Here is a 14973-nt window from a genome sequence, read left to right as displayed (position 1 = left end):
CTATTTCTTTCTTTCTTTCTTTAATTATTCTCTTTTCTTTTTATTTATTTATTATTATTTCTTATTTCTGGAATAGCAAGCCGACGTCCCGTTTGGCTGACCTTTCCCCGTTTTTTTTCCCTTTTCGTCTAATAAACAGATCCCCCCCCATTCGTGAACAGGCACTGACTGTAGCAAAAGGAGGACATCCATTAAACAATAAATAAAAGAGGAAGAAAGAATACGAGACTCAACAGCAGTGACACCTGCAGCAAGATATCTACCAGATATAATCGATATCTTTGGAACAGATAGTTCAAGACAGTTATCCAAAACAACGATCGCAACAACTTTCAGCGGGGAACGTATCTTGAACTGATAAAAAAAAAACGCGTAACGGCTGAAGGATGCACGGCCCGTTGCAACTGCCATCTCAGAAGCTTCGTTTCATAGCAGCAGCCGTGCAGAAAGCATTCAACAAAGCGAGTCGACGTCACAGCCATCGGGGCTCGTGCGAAGCACGTTCTTGTGTAGCTCGCGCTCCGCGTCTGACAACCCATTCGGAATTCTGGAACCGCCCCGGAAGCTACGATGCTAGAGGAGTCGAACAAGGCGGCCGGAGACACCCTCGAGACGAGTACCAACCTGGACAAGAGCGTAGGAGATATGAGCGAGACCGCCTCGAAGCATGTGAGTCCCTCGTCCCTGAAGCGGCACCTCCGCAAGACGTACGGCCGCCGGCCCATGGAGCTGGTGAACCGCTACTTCCGGTCCATGTTCGACCTAGCTGCGTATGCCAATAACTCGGCCTTTCTCATGCGATGCCGGGCCATGCGTGTGGTGCCCAAGGTGTACCGCGTCGACTGCCGCGACATCAAGAATACACGGCACGTCATTCGTATCTTGGACGAGTGCAGCTACCGCCTTATGCTAGCAGACCTGGACTACAACCGTCTGCGCAAGGTGCAAGTCACACGTCTCCTGGAGAGGCTGCACGAAAAGCTCGAGAAGATCATGTCCGCAGAGGACCTGCGCAACGTAGTGCTGCTATCCAAGACCAAGTACGAACACATCTTCGAAGCAACGCGCGACAAACAGCGAGGAATGTTTGCGGAATTGTTGAAGGAGTATGAGATCGACCAGAAAAAAGACGACGGCGACAACGAAGAATGATGAGGTACTGACCCTGCGGTGGTTCGCTGGCGTACAAACAGGTCACCAGGACAGGTGCTGAGGTTTGGCATCGGCGTCATCGCTGTAGGGATCGGAAGGCTTTTTGAGGACTAACCGGGACGAGGATTCGCTTGCTGTACTCTTGTTCACGTTGTTTCTTATTGGTTTGACGTTAAACGTTAACGTAAGTGACGCCAAAAATGCAGCGTGTTAAGTACATGACCGCGATAAGTGATAACGCTTTTTGTTTCCTGTTTTTGTTTTTGCTGAATTGCTATGTTCCCACATAATAAAAAGCAGTTTAGCATGTTTGTGTGTGTTTCAATGTGTTCGAAGAGTAACGGGCTGTGGGGTTACAGGAGGGGTAAGGAAATATTAACAAAAAGCTGCTGTCTAAATGCTATATGGAGCTACACATACCTTAACCGTTTCTTACAAAAGAACTTTGTGAAAAGCCTTACCGAAAATTTCCAAGACCGGCAGAATAAGCGGAAATCTGCCAAACAAATGTGATGCTTTGTTATGGCTTTGTCTAGGGGCACGAAACGGTAGCAAATGCACGCGGTTGCGGTGGAGGCAGTCAACCCGTTTTCAGATCTGTGTGGTTCAGCCGGCCTCCGTAAAGGCGCGTCGGTCGCAAACGTGGCGTCGTCGGCATTTGATTCAACAATTCAACGATAGACGTGTACTTGGTTCAAGGAAAAAATGCCCGTAAAACAGATCACTGACGAAGCAAGGTTTCAGGCTGAGTTGTCAAATTCAGGTCACAACCTCGTAGTGGTGGATTTTACAGCCAGCTGGTAAGAATTGGATTTTTTTCGTCAATTGTTATTGGTGAGATGCCGTCAAAATGCTGTCTCACTGCATGATTTTCGTCGAAAGCCTGTGTCATATCACGGGCAGCATCGAATTTTTGGCTATTCTTTATGCGTTAAGAAAGGCAGCTCGTAGCTACGGTGTTTCATTCTTCTTCATGATGATCTAATTTAACACGTTTGGTCTCGTTTGACATGTTACGCAATGGTTCTCAAAGCATGTGCTTCCTGCTAGTCACGCGCCACCTCATAACAGTATTCTCGCTATCTTTTCTGTGTTTCCTTTACAGGTGCGTGCCTTGCCAGAGGATTGCGCCTCACTTCGAATCCCTCAGCAACAAGTACCTGCGGGCTGTGTTTCTAAAGGTAGACATCGACCAGTGCCGTGAAACGGCAGCAGCACAGGGTGTCAGCTCCGTTCCCACGTTCGTATTCTTCCGAAACAAACAAAAAGTGACTACCCTCACTGGAGCTGATCCCGGAACATTGGAGAGGAAGATTCAGGAGCTGCTGGCATCCACACCTGCTGAAGGCCCCTCAGCAGAGACTGTCCAAGGGCATGTAAGTTTAAGGAACACACTTGATCGCTGAACAAAATATAAATAAATAAGTACGTACATGAGAGTGTTGCTGGGCTGGTAGATACTTAGTTACTTGAGTAGAACTTCTCACTGGTTCTACTCAAGTAAATACATACATTGCAGGGTCGCATTTAGCACGATTCACAAAGACGTGTGATGCCGCTTGCAAGTGTTTGATACAGAATTTGATACATAAAGCATGATTATGCAAGCAAAGCTCACATTTATGTTCCATTTAATGCGTAGCTCTTAGTGTCACAACCATATGTCTCCACATACTGTTACATGCTGGTTACGTTCGAGCAATACTAGAAGTGGAAGTGGCACTTCTATTTCTTTCCATACTGTGTTATTATCCTGAATCCTAATGCTGAAGGTGAAATTTATAGTAACTGCAGTATAGCATCTATTGATTGCAGTGTGATCGAAACTAGCCGTGTTTATTGTTTACTTTGTCCCGAAAAATGTGTGTTTTAGTGGCCATTTCTTTACAGAACCCTGTTGCAGAGGACGGGGTAAAAATTGCAGACAATACATTTTGAATTTGTAAGAATCCTACATGCATGATTCAATTCTCTGTAAATTTTCTCGCTAAAGTTTTTTTTTTTTCTTGCGCTAAAGTTTTCTTAGAATCCTACATATGTGGCTGCCAGGAGTTAAAAATTACCTGATGACACATGATCAATCAGTCGGTCGAAGTTTCCTCGCTTTTCAGTGGTGTGAAAGTGCAGAGCATCAGAAAGAGCATATGCTTTGCAGCAAGTTTTCTTTGTCCAATCTGCATCCTTGTAATGCTAATCTTTGCAGATGATAAAAACAATTTGTAATAGTTATGTTTTGGTTCCTTTGTTTGTTTTAAGAATTTCTGCCAGATGTACAGCGGACTTTTACTCGCATGTGCACGGGGCACGTAGAATTTGTGTAGCTCAAGGATGCTTACCGTTTTGTGTACTGTACACTACTAGCTCATTGAGAGAGAGTAGGAAGTAACTTGTATTCTTATAACTATACCACGGATAAATATGCATTAAAAACTCCTGAAACATGCATGCAACGATGCACTGAAAGTATTCTAAATATGCAGTAAAAATCCTGAATACAGGCAATGCTGCAATGAATGCACCATCGTTCTTTGTATGAATGCGATGCACCGAATGCCTATTTATTTAAAGAAAGTGGGTATTTTTATTAGGGATCACACCGTAAAATAGATCCGCCTTCATTCTGCAGCACACAACAGAAAATTTTACATCACAGATGTAAATCATGGTGCAGAACACTTTGCATTCGTTATTGATAAAATAGTGCAAACTAATAATAATTGATAAAATAGTGCAAATAGGGCTAGCTGGTGGACAATACCCCTGACGTGTTTTTTGTGTTGCCCAATGCTCAGGCTTGTTTCGTCATGGCTCTGCGTTTGGCACTGCATCGTGCCGATTAAAATGCGAACCCGCCCGTCTTCGTAACGGTAAAGTGGCAAAGGCGAAGTATGGCCCATCGACCATGCACACAGTTGGGGATGGAGCAGCTGTGAGATAGAGAGGCTGAACACCACACCTTACGCCTCGGAAACATGGAAAATATTCGATTCTGACCAGAATTTTCACAAACGACGACCCAATGAAACCAGCAAAATTATCCGTGGAAAAAAAGTAGTAGTAATCTCTCGCACCAGAAAATATGGCAAAATATGCACTGTTCATGCGGAATATGCCACAGCATGCAAAACAAGCATTTATATGTACCATAGAAACCTTCTGATCAGTCCCAAACGAAGACAAAAGTGTTTTTTTTGTCATCGAGATACGAAACCATTTTGAGAAAAAAAAAACATGCATCTGCATGAAAATCCTCGCTCTACTCATAACCTTCTGATCGAATCGAACAATATTCTTGCAGGTTGATATAGCAACTTATGTGGACAAAAGTGCAACAGAATGTTTGAATGAATCTGATGACCATACTCTGGCTAGCTGCCTTGCATCCGGTGACGGGTACTTGGAGTCTGACTGCGATGAACAGGTACTCTGCTTCCTGTATGTCCTACGAATGTGTGCATGTCTGAAAAGGGGTGCGGTTTCTAGTCAACAAATTTTGTGTTCCAGCTAATAATTTCTCTGGGATTCATCCAGCCTGTTAAGCTACATTCACTAAAAGTTGAAGGTCCACCCAGTAAGTACTGCATTGTTTATACATTAGAGCCTGAAGTTTTTAGGGGTTTAACCTGATTCTTCCGCGAATTTGCACCCCGAATTGAAGCTTGCCTCTTTAGGGTGAAATCCGATTTTTTCACCCGGCAAATTGTCCTCACTGAGATGTCTGTAGGATTGCACACTAACTGGTTTGGCAGCAAATGCAGTTGCATCACCGTTTCTACCAAACCAGTACAGTTATTGCAGTAACTGAGCCCAATTTCTTTCCGAATTTAGCGTATTGGAAGTTTTTTCACCCGAATTTGCAGGAATTTAGATGTTTACCTGATTTTTACCCCCTGAATTTAGAAAAAAAATTATTTCCCAAAAACTTCAGGCTCTATTTTATACAGTGATGGAGCTGCTGCTACGAATGCATGTTTTTCTGACTTAATGCGCCATGTCTGCTCAAAAAAATGCCCCAACAGCTCCCCATATGGCCCATAGTGAGATAATTCACACAACACTGGGCACATGACCGACGAAAATAAAATACATCGTTATGCGTACCAGTTGGCCGATCGGGAGCCTTCCTGTTTGACTCGCCTTTCGTCCGTTCGACCTCTACTGATTTTCACGCCTGACGCTCAGTTATTTGGTATTTTAAAAGAACTAAAACAACTTTTTGCTAAGATAGACATTTATTTGATACATCATATTGATTCAAAGGTCTAACACGTGTTCACTGTGCATACAAAGCCCAGTGCGTTTTGCTTAGTTACACGTTCTAACAAAGTTCGGAGTTGCAAAGCGTGTCTAACACACCTGTCTAATTCCTAATAACTAGCACGTCTCACGAGACAGTACATTCTATCGTACGTAGTTTCATGATCTCATCAACATAATACTGTCTTCGTTGTTACCATATTCGAAATGCGATGTCGCTCGAACGTGTTCATCACGCTCCAACTCTTTCAAACCTCGAAGCCAAAGACAAAAAACACTGACGACTATCACGGCTTTATTAAGATACAAGCTTTTGGACAGAGTCTGTCCAGAAGCTTGTACCTTAATAAATCTACGATCGTCTCCAGTGTGTTCTTCAACTACGGTCTTGACTGCCCTTCTACATCTTTGTGCAAACCTTGAAGACCTTAGAAACCGTAAGAAACGGTACTTCTAAGCATTATACATTTTAACGTTACATATAAAATTTAGTGCTTTGTTCTTTCTCGAAATGGATGATGAGTTGTGCGTTTGGAACGTTTTCTGTTTAGTTGCACGATAGCACGTAAGGCCTGTGCTTTACGCCATCTTATTACGACAAAAAGTTTGTGACGTTGAACAGCGCTTGCACCATATGCAAGGAAACTAGGAGTCTGTTCATCAGAGTTCAGCGTCAGTTCCATCACTGTTTATATCATATACATTACATCGTAGCGTTTCACGTATGTGACATTGCCTGCGATGTGTTTTTGTGTTGCAGACAAAGGCCCCAAAACAGTGAAGCTTTTCATCAACCAGCCTAGAACATTAGGTTTTGACCAAGCGTTAAGCATGGAGCCAACACAGTTGCTAGAGTAAGTAGCAGTGTGTATAAAATTACCGGTGTCTTACGTGTATCTTGCGTACATGCACCACGGTGCAACTTCAGCTGCGTGTAACCCAACTATATAGGTGACCCATGTGAAACACACATACAGGTGTGCAAATATTCGAGTTCTCGAATTAGAATTGAATATCAATCACTCGGAATATTCGATTCCCGAATTTCCCGAATATGAACGACACCACCCCGACAGTAGGCTTCACCCGATGCTTCCCTGTAGCAGGTGAAGCCTGCTTTACGAAATTGCCAGTGCTGGAGGATGAACACGGGCGGACCTGTGTTTACTTTGCCCAAGTTAATTGTGTGTACTTCGCCTGAGGAAGGGGCGGCAACCCTCTCCCGTGCACCTTAGCGGTGCGGGCGGGAAATTTTGATTTCATGTTTGAGCTTGCATTTAAAAAGAATAAAACTCTCGAATAATGCCTGAAGCCCAAGAAAAAAAAAAAAAAGAAAAGCTCAAAGCAACTTCCCCGGGCGAGGCGTACACACTCCAGCAAAGAAGCTAAAGGACGTTCATGGCAAAGCTGAGGGAAGATGCCAGTTCTTTTTTGTTTCACAAGTTACCTGTGGATGTTCAGAAGCAATTACAGCCTCATCTGTGTAACATGCCTGTAAAGTCAACAACAAGCCTGTGTCAATGCCTGACATCAAATTTTGGAATCAAGATGGTGACCCCAGTAAGACTCACTTGACAAACAGGAAACATTATCACGTAAAATTGAAGAGTAAGGGCTTCCCACAGAATAACTGCGTGTCTCTTGCGAAAGTTAAAAAAAATACACTAAAGGCATGGGCTACAAATTGCAAAATTTTAGTGTAAAAAGCACATACCGTAATATTTTCACAAATTTTGTATTCTGTATTCAGCATTTTTTTCCCCCTATTCGATTTGACTTCAACTATTTAGATTTGCACCCCCCCTACATATAATGCAATGCAATACAGGCCTGTTTGGCTTCCCAGAGGACACTCAACATAAGTAGACTGAGACAGTGGCCCTTTCCCTTCATAGCACCATCACTCACTTAGTGTAAAATGCATTTGACGTCGGCAGCATAGTGCACCCCCCCCCCCCCCCCCCCCCCCCCGAGTCTGGAGTGAAGACAAGGGGCCGTATAAACATATAAGTACAACACAGTGCTGTATGTTGATGATGCCGTCCAGTGTTGTACATTTGTTATTTTCTAAACGCCGTCTATTTTAGGCATAAAAGGATCATGCAAGCAAACCAGCGTAAACTTGACAAACAAAACAAAGGGGCAAACAAATGTACAACACTGGATAACAACACCCCCCATCAACATACAGTACTGTGTTGTACGTATATGTTTGTTCATCCGTTTGTTTTGTTTGTCGAGTTTCGAACAGTTTGCTTGCATGATCCTTGTTTTTATACGTAAAGTAGATGGCATTTAGAAAACAACTTCCATCTCATGCGTGCATGGTGTTGCTGAATGCTTGTTGTGCCTTTATGACGCTGCTCTCAAAATCCTTACGATTATTCTACTACACAAATGTCACTCATATTATTATGTCCCCATGTGCTACTCATGCTTAGTTTCCATGCACTTTAGAATGATAACTCCATGGGACTGCATGGGTGTTTTGTACTTAATATATCCCTATCCTACTTTCCGTGCCTGGCTTTGTAATAAAATGCGTCAAATAATTGTCCGCAACATAGGTTGTGCACCAGCAGTTACCCCTTCAGTGTCACAATGTCTGCATAGCATTACAAGCCAATAGTAATCAATGCAGCAGTAGTATAAATACCTCAAATCCCTGCTGAAACAACACCACGCACCATTGTTTTGATGCGTGGCCGCATCACCTCAAGCGAAGTACATTGCCGTCTGGTGTCTTGGTCTGTGTTACTTAGCACCACTTGTTTATGACACACAATATTTCAACACACTATTGTTTTGTTTTCTTCAATCATACTTTGATGATAACAGGTTTTTCAATCCTCTCTCGTGTACTTTCCAACAGACTGACAGCAAAAGATTTAGAAGGTGCCGTTGTTCCATTACGTTATGTCAAATTCCAGAATGTACAGAATCTGCAGGTAAGCCACACTTGAAGAGCACAAAGTGGTGGGGATGCCCTCATCGTTTGTTACTTTTGCAGCCTGTTATATATCAACCAGCTTTTCCCCTTCCATTGCAGATACTTATTAAGGACAACCAGGCTGGAACAGAAACCACCCAGATAAACCGCTTGGTCATCTACGGTAGTCCCCTCACCACAACAAACATGGGGGACTTCAAAAGGGTACAGAAATACGTACGACCTGTCAATTATGTCGCTACATCCACAAATACTGCTCTTTCAGGTTGCGGGTAAAAAAGGCGAAAGCCACTAGGATGCAAATTTTTCACAGTGGCCTCCGTCAAGTGGGGCTCTTCGCAGCTTCCAGTCTTTGCAAGCACGAATGCACGCTTCTAAAAGGAACACAGCTTTGCCTGCATCAACGTGGGACTTACCTTCCATGTCTCAGGGGGGGTGGGGTGGGGCTTAAATTTAACATGTTAACGGGCATTGGGAGTGTGCTTTCTCTGCGGACAGAGGAGGAATAAAGTATTTGCATGTTTGCAAAAATGGTTGTCATTGTTGTAATTATGTGATAAGCATGGCAGGTATACAGTCAACCCTTGATTTATGAATACCCTCGTTTTATGAACACGAGGACGAGGAACCAAACTTTTTACGTGCATTCTACCATCGTTTTATGAACCTCGATATCTGAATAATGAATGGAATTTCTGGGAACAAACTAGGAGTTGCCCACCATTTTTGCCCTCAATTTATGAATGGATTGTTCCGAGGTCAACGGAAACCTTCAAAGGGATTATTCCGTGGTCTTATGAATGATGCCTGAACGGGCAAGACGTTTTCCAGGTATTGCACCCTCAGTTCTTAACCCCTCGAAATCCGAACAACAAACGGGGCGACCAACACCCGGAGATGAATACGTAAACGGATGTTAAAAATCCTGGAGGAAATCCGAGACCAGTCCAGTGCGAATGTGCTGACATCTCTTCTTTCCAAGATTGACACAATGGAAGGCCCAAAGCAAAATTAAACAATTTAGTATTGCATAATAAACAGAGGGTGAATGTGCTAAAGTCTGTTCTTTGTGAGATTTATACAGCAGAAGGCATGGTCGGAAGCAAAATTACACAATATATTCCATTATAAACACAATCCCAACTCGGAAATACTGTGCCATTTGCTAGATAGTACTCACTTCACGGGTTTTTCGATTTATGAACAATTTTTCAGGGAACCGAGGGTGTTCATAAATCGAGGGTTGACTGTATTTTCGCGACTGTCCAGACCCTACAGGAAAGCCTCAGTAGGTGTACAAAATAAACACAGAAGCAATGTCAGTTGAGGCATGACAGAAGCTTCGAAATGTCTGAACAGATAAATTGTGGTTTGCCATTGTGACACATCTGTGATCGCAAGTGGCGATGTGAGAAGAAGACAACCGTAAGTGTAAGTGTTCGGGTCAGTAAAACTTTGCTAACATGCCTGTAATTTCGGGAATCTGTTGATTGCACGAACAACTTGTTGAAAACTGTGCATCGCCCTTTTGATTTACACTAAGTAAGCAGGTTTGACTCCTAAAAGCAGGTGTATGTTTCAAAACAGATGCTATGAGTTACTTATTTCTAGTATGATGAAACAGGACAGATTGAAAAGCCCTTCTGATACCAAAAATTAAAAACTTATCTGTGGCACTTGAAGCTGAAATTCGATAAGGAAGACTGTCGGGGAATAACTGACAAAACTGAATGATGCATAGCATGGTATAATGCTAATGCCTGGCTTCCCTTTTAATGAGACACCAATTGAACCTCTGTATGCAATAAGGGGATAAGTCGATTTATCCCCTTTTTACTATTTTTGCTGCGATGACATCTACATACCAGAATGCACCTGCAAATGAAAATTTAGGACCTTATTGCGATTTGTTGGCCCGCTACAGCACCGTAAAAAACGGGAAATGCATGTGTGTCAATGGCACTGACAATCAGATGAGGTCCCTTTTCTCAGTTTGGGCTTTTTCAACTTATCCCCTTATTGCATACAGAGGTTCAATTATCACAGGAGATGCCACAGTGGTTAGTACATTAATAAAGTTTGAACATCCAAGGCTTCCTTAATGTGCGCTGAATTCTCAGCACACGGTACTCCATGCTCAGTATGGGCAGTGCTATTTGCCCTTTGCTGGATGTGTACAAAATAAATTTTATTAAAACAGCATTGTGGACGCAACTCAGTTGAAGCATGCATTTTCTTGAACTTCAAGGTGCTATGAAGACTGACATATGCATTTCAACCAGTCATGGGAAAAGTTACTTTAAAAAGTAGTTAAGTTACAATTTGTTATTAAAAGAAGCAAATAAGTTACAGGAAGTTATTCTGCACAAAAAATGATGAGTGAGGTTACCGTTACAAGCAACTTCGTTACTTTACAGTTAATTTCTGTTTTGGCCAAGGAGAACTCAAGTCAAACTTCCACACTGAACTACTAACTAGCTCCACCCTCATGTGATCATGTGTCAGGATCGATCACTGACACACAAGATCACCTTCAATATAATTCTGCATTAGCCACACTGTTCAATGTCATGTAACGACAATTAATGTTATATTATCTGTGAAATTCTATGTGGCTACTTCGTAACCTCTATACCTTATGTTGTTTTTTGTGGTGTTCTTGTTGTCAGTAATTTGTATTAATTTGCAATGTTTCAGTATTTCGAGAACCAGTAATGTCACAATTTTTAATCCAAGGTTTAATCCAGCACAATTTACTTTTTCCTTTGCGAAAGCTATTTATAGCATTTGCAAAAAGAAAAAAAAAATCAATAAAATGTACCTTAGCCTATGTTGAGGCTTCAGACTGTATACTCTTTTCGACATTGAGTGGTGTTAGTAAGATAGTAGGAGCCCTTGGCAAACTGCAGTGTGTGCTTGGTTGTTACCGTGGCATTTGGGGCGAGTTTGCCTTTTTTATGTGGTTCCATATTAGTTGGCGTTAGCGAAGAGCATTACCGAACAAAATAGGCACTGATTTACGTGTGAAGTGTCACACTCAAAATCAATTTTAGTGTTGTACCAACAATATTTCGACATAATACTCTTCACTTTACTACAGCATAGCAATTACTTTCATAACGTTTCAGGAAGTAAATGATAATCGAAGTCTCAAATTTTAAGTAGACACATCAAAAGTATTTCGTCTGCCACCAACTTCCCAGCTTTCAAAATGTGCCGCCTCATACAGTGGAAGACCGTAACAATCGACTTCTAACCAATTGGAATTGCCCGCTCGCGATTAGTAGCGATTAGGGACGCCCGCAATATAGAGCGAGTCAAATTGTAAATCCCACAACAGTAAGCACAAGGCACCTCCGTAGCAGTGTCCCTCATGGATGATTGATGGCATGTTAGTGTACTAACTTGTACGACACCTCCTAGTGCATTCGAAGAAAAAAAAGGAAAAAAAATGCAGTTTCCCACTTCGGAAAGTTCTGTCCATAACTGGAGCGTACCTAGATATATCTACAAGAAGAAGAAAAAAAAGAGCTTAGGAAACATTGAAAATTCTGTCTTGATGTTGTCATGTAGGAATCAAAGGTGCATTTATTAACACACTAGGATAAAAGATGACTACATAATTCTTTAAGCGAACAAAAAAGTGTAGATTACACTTCGACACACAAAACACATGCACGCTTCATATAATACAGGCCTTGTCTCTCTCTCTCTCCTTCAAGGGCCGGCACACTGATAAGAGTAAAATTTTCTCGCTAACAAAACAATGAATTTGTGGGTCATTCATGAAATTAGCAATACACCATTAAGCTCAAAATCTTATTTCGAGCTACATTCCGCGGCATTATATTGCGCACTAGCAGCTTGTACAAACCCTACAACACTGACAGGGAGGTATATTTTACCCCCTTTTTGATGGGCTTTGTTTCCCACTTTAGAAACTCCAAAGAACTGGATGGAAAATGCACTGTTTCACGTAACTCGTTCTGAATAAACAACAGCAACATTCACACACTCGATATTGTCTCCCAATAGGACCACAGAATCCTTGTCTTCGACTCTGCACAATGGCCGACACGACATCTTTCCGTGGATGCCCTAACTTTCCACTTCTCAGCGCGGATGATAACCAGGCAGTGATCGTTGCCATATTGCGAATGCTTACAAGCCCAGCAGATAAACACGGTAACAACCTCAATCACTAAAATTCGAAATCTAACGGGAGGAGGAGATGACTGTCCCTGAACTGGGCATGTAATGCCAGCCTGCAATTCTGAGCACCGTCCTGAACCTTGAATGCCATTCGTCACCGGCACTGAGAACAGGGCGGCTGCCACACTTCGGCGTAGTTCTCAGTGCCGGGTTTCGAATGTAGGATTCCTATGTTCCTACCCCCTTTCACCTCCGGCAGAGGCAACGTTGGAGCAACGATGATTTCTGTGAAATGAAAGTGAACGATTTGGCTTTGGTGGCTGCTAAAAAAAAAAAATTGCTTTGGCATCTGTGTGCTGTAAGAGGGATACCTTAGGAAGCCAAGCTAGCTTGCTACGACCTTATCCAACAATGTTGCATTTCCTGGTGATGAAAGAGTAGAGTAGGATGCACATGAATCTGATGCCGCAGGAGCGCGCAACTTGTCAAGTAATCTATGCAGAGTTCGCTCCCCCTTTTTTTACGCACACATCTTTCTGCTTACTAAAGCATTTGTGAACACAGTTCCATCAGCACCAGGACCTTGGTCTGTCCAGTTCCAAACAGAGTAGAAAATGAAAAAATTGGCAACAGCAGTTCATTCTCCCACTTTGCACATTTTTCATCAAGCACGATCCACGCCCATGCGCTTCAGTCTCACTGGAACGAGAGAAAGATATTGTTACTACACTGTTATATGTAGTGGAGAGTATTTGCCGCCAAACCGGTAAAGTTATTTTTCACGAGCAACTGAATTAGAAATACAACTACATGCTCACAAAAGTAATTAAATTGTTCAAAATTACAAAATTTTAATTGTAGCTTGTAACTGTAATTTTTTTACGTTTGTTTCATTATGTAGTTTTGATGCAAAGCTTTATTTGTCTTCCCCGAGAAATGCAGTATCAATGTGGAAATATTTATGTATTATGGGTACGTAAAAGCACATCTCCTACCACAGCAGAACCTCAATATAGCAAAGACATGCAGTAAAGAAAACCTGCGGTCCCTATCAAATGGCTACAGACACCCATGCATTCTTTTCTCTCCATAGTGAATATGATGTAATATGTAAGTGTGTGTGATGATGATAGGAAGTAGAGATAGAGATGGTAATGTAGACAAGATAAATACTTAGACCCTGAAGTTTTCGGGTTTTATTTTTTTCCAAATTCGGGGGGTGAAAATCAGGTCAATAACATAATGTCAAAAATTCATGCACATTCGGGTGTAAAAATTACCATCAGACTGAATTCGGGGAGAAATCAGGCTTTATTGCAGCTTAAACGTTTGTTCTAGCGCTCATCCAGAGTGTCAGAAGTATCAGAAGTAGAGGTCAACCATGTATTTTGTGAAAAATTAGTATGTCTTTACCTTCAGGTGCATAGCTTAGGTGCAGTTTTGCGGGTAGAAATCGGGTTTAACCCAAAACAGGTGGACCTTGATTCGGGGTGCAAATTTGGGGAAAAATCGGGTTTAACCCTAAAACTTCAGGATCTATAAATACTCTGCAGGAAGTTGTAGCAAAAAAAATTTAGACCACGCACTTGTATAAAATATTGGATACTTTGTCAGTGGCAAATCCTGGGGAAGGGGTGGGAATCCCCCATTGGGTTAAACATTATTTGTCCCCTCTCCCCTCCCCAGTCACACGCTTCACCAAAGAAACCTCTGCCCCCAAAGTGAGGGTCTGGATTTGCCCCAGTACTCAGTGCCATTAACTACTACGTCAAAGTTCTTGCGCTTCTCGAGAAGCAGAAACTGCTTCACAAGGTGAATAAGAGATTGCAAAGATGTTCAGAATCTCTGAAGCCACTGTGTCCAACATTGTCAAAAAAAAAAAGCGGAAAGGTGGGAGACGTGATTATGGGTGGAACCATGTTGAAGACTAAGGACGTGTACATGTGAAGGCGTTGATGCTGCACTTAACAAACGGTTTCATTAGGCTCTTGCATAGAACATTCCTGCACAGTACACTTATCAAAGAGAAAGCAACAAACAACAACAACAACTTAATTGTGAGATGATCAATGGGGAGTTTTATCACTAGGAATGATACGCACGTGCGGGGAGATGGGCGCCAGGGCGATGTGCAAAACATAATGTTAACTACTGAAGAATGCGACTGATCTGACCAACCTCATTACAAATGGGTTCAACTTATTCAAATGTGTACCTCTAATCGGACACACCGTTGTGTTATCACGTCTTTCGTAAATGATAGGGTTGTGTAAATATTCGTAATTTTGAATATTGTTCCATCAAGGTGCCTTCTTCCATCAGACTACCCTATACAAAAGAGAACCAACGATGAACACTTTTTCTTTAATGGACACTAGCTTTCATGTAGCAGACTACATTTCCTCTGAAGTAATGTAGTCTGCTACACGAAAGCTAGTGTCCATTAAAGAAGTGTTCATCGT

At 42.2% G+C, this 14973-nt stretch overlaps 3 protein-coding genes across 7 annotated transcripts in view; 2 read left to right on the top strand and 1 right to left on the bottom strand.

The window, feature by feature from the left end:
• The first annotated feature begins 415 nt into the window (after positions 1-415).
• Positions 416-1463, top strand: LOC135384110 (uncharacterized). The gene has a single exon (XM_064613332.1). The coding sequence runs from the start codon at positions 571-573 to the stop codon at positions 1150-1152; it is 582 nt and encodes a 193-aa protein (XP_064469402.1). The 5' UTR covers positions 416-570; the 3' UTR covers positions 1153-1463.
• A 302-nt stretch (positions 1464-1765) lies between these two features.
• Positions 1766-8797, top strand: LOC135386177 (thioredoxin-like protein 1). Its single transcript, XM_064615948.1, has 8 exons — positions 1766-1952; positions 2258-2528; positions 4451-4573; positions 4657-4723; positions 6170-6263; positions 8282-8357; positions 8459-8563; positions 8625-8797. The coding sequence occupies exons 1-8, from the start codon at positions 1858-1860 to the stop codon at positions 8652-8654; spliced, it is 861 nt and encodes a 286-aa protein (XP_064472018.1). The 5' UTR covers positions 1766-1857; the 3' UTR covers positions 8655-8797.
• A 3132-nt stretch (positions 8798-11929) lies between these two features.
• LOC135386176 (tropomodulin-like) overlaps positions 11930-14973 on the bottom strand; it is an 82906-nt gene continuing 79862 nt past the window's right edge. For all 5 annotated transcript variants that reach the window (XM_064615943.1, XM_064615946.1, XM_064615944.1 and 2 more), the window contains one exon: positions 11930-13210. In XM_064615943.1, coding sequence (XP_064472013.1) covers positions 13176-13210 — 35 coding nt within the window. In that variant the 3' untranslated portion in view covers positions 11930-13175. The remainder of the gene's footprint in view (positions 13211-14973) is intronic.

Source organism: Ornithodoros turicata, chromosome 2, assembly GCF_037126465.1.
Source record: "Ornithodoros turicata isolate Travis chromosome 2, ASM3712646v1, whole genome shotgun sequence".
NCBI lineage: Eukaryota > Metazoa > Arthropoda > Arachnida > Ixodida > Argasidae > Ornithodoros > Ornithodoros turicata.
This window is presented reverse-complemented; position numbering and strand designations above follow the sequence as displayed.

Excerpts from the sequence above, each read along its gene's own strand:
- LOC135384110 (XM_064613332.1), top strand. The coding sequence starts at position 571 with ATGCTAGAGGAGTCGAACAAGGCGGCCGGAGACACCCTCGAGACGAGT.
- LOC135386177 (XM_064615948.1), top strand. The coding sequence starts at position 1,858 with ATGCCCGTAAAACAGATCACTGACGAAGCAAGGTTTCAGGCTGAGTTG. Across the intron at positions 6,264-8,281 it reads GAGCCAACACAGTTGCTAGA|ACTGACAGCAAAAGATTTAG; the intron begins GTAAGTAGCAGT and ends ACTTTCCAACAG. Across the intron at positions 8,564-8,624 it reads ACATGGGGGACTTCAAAAGG|GTTGCGGGTAAAAAAGGCGA; the intron begins GTACAGAAATAC and ends CTGCTCTTTCAG.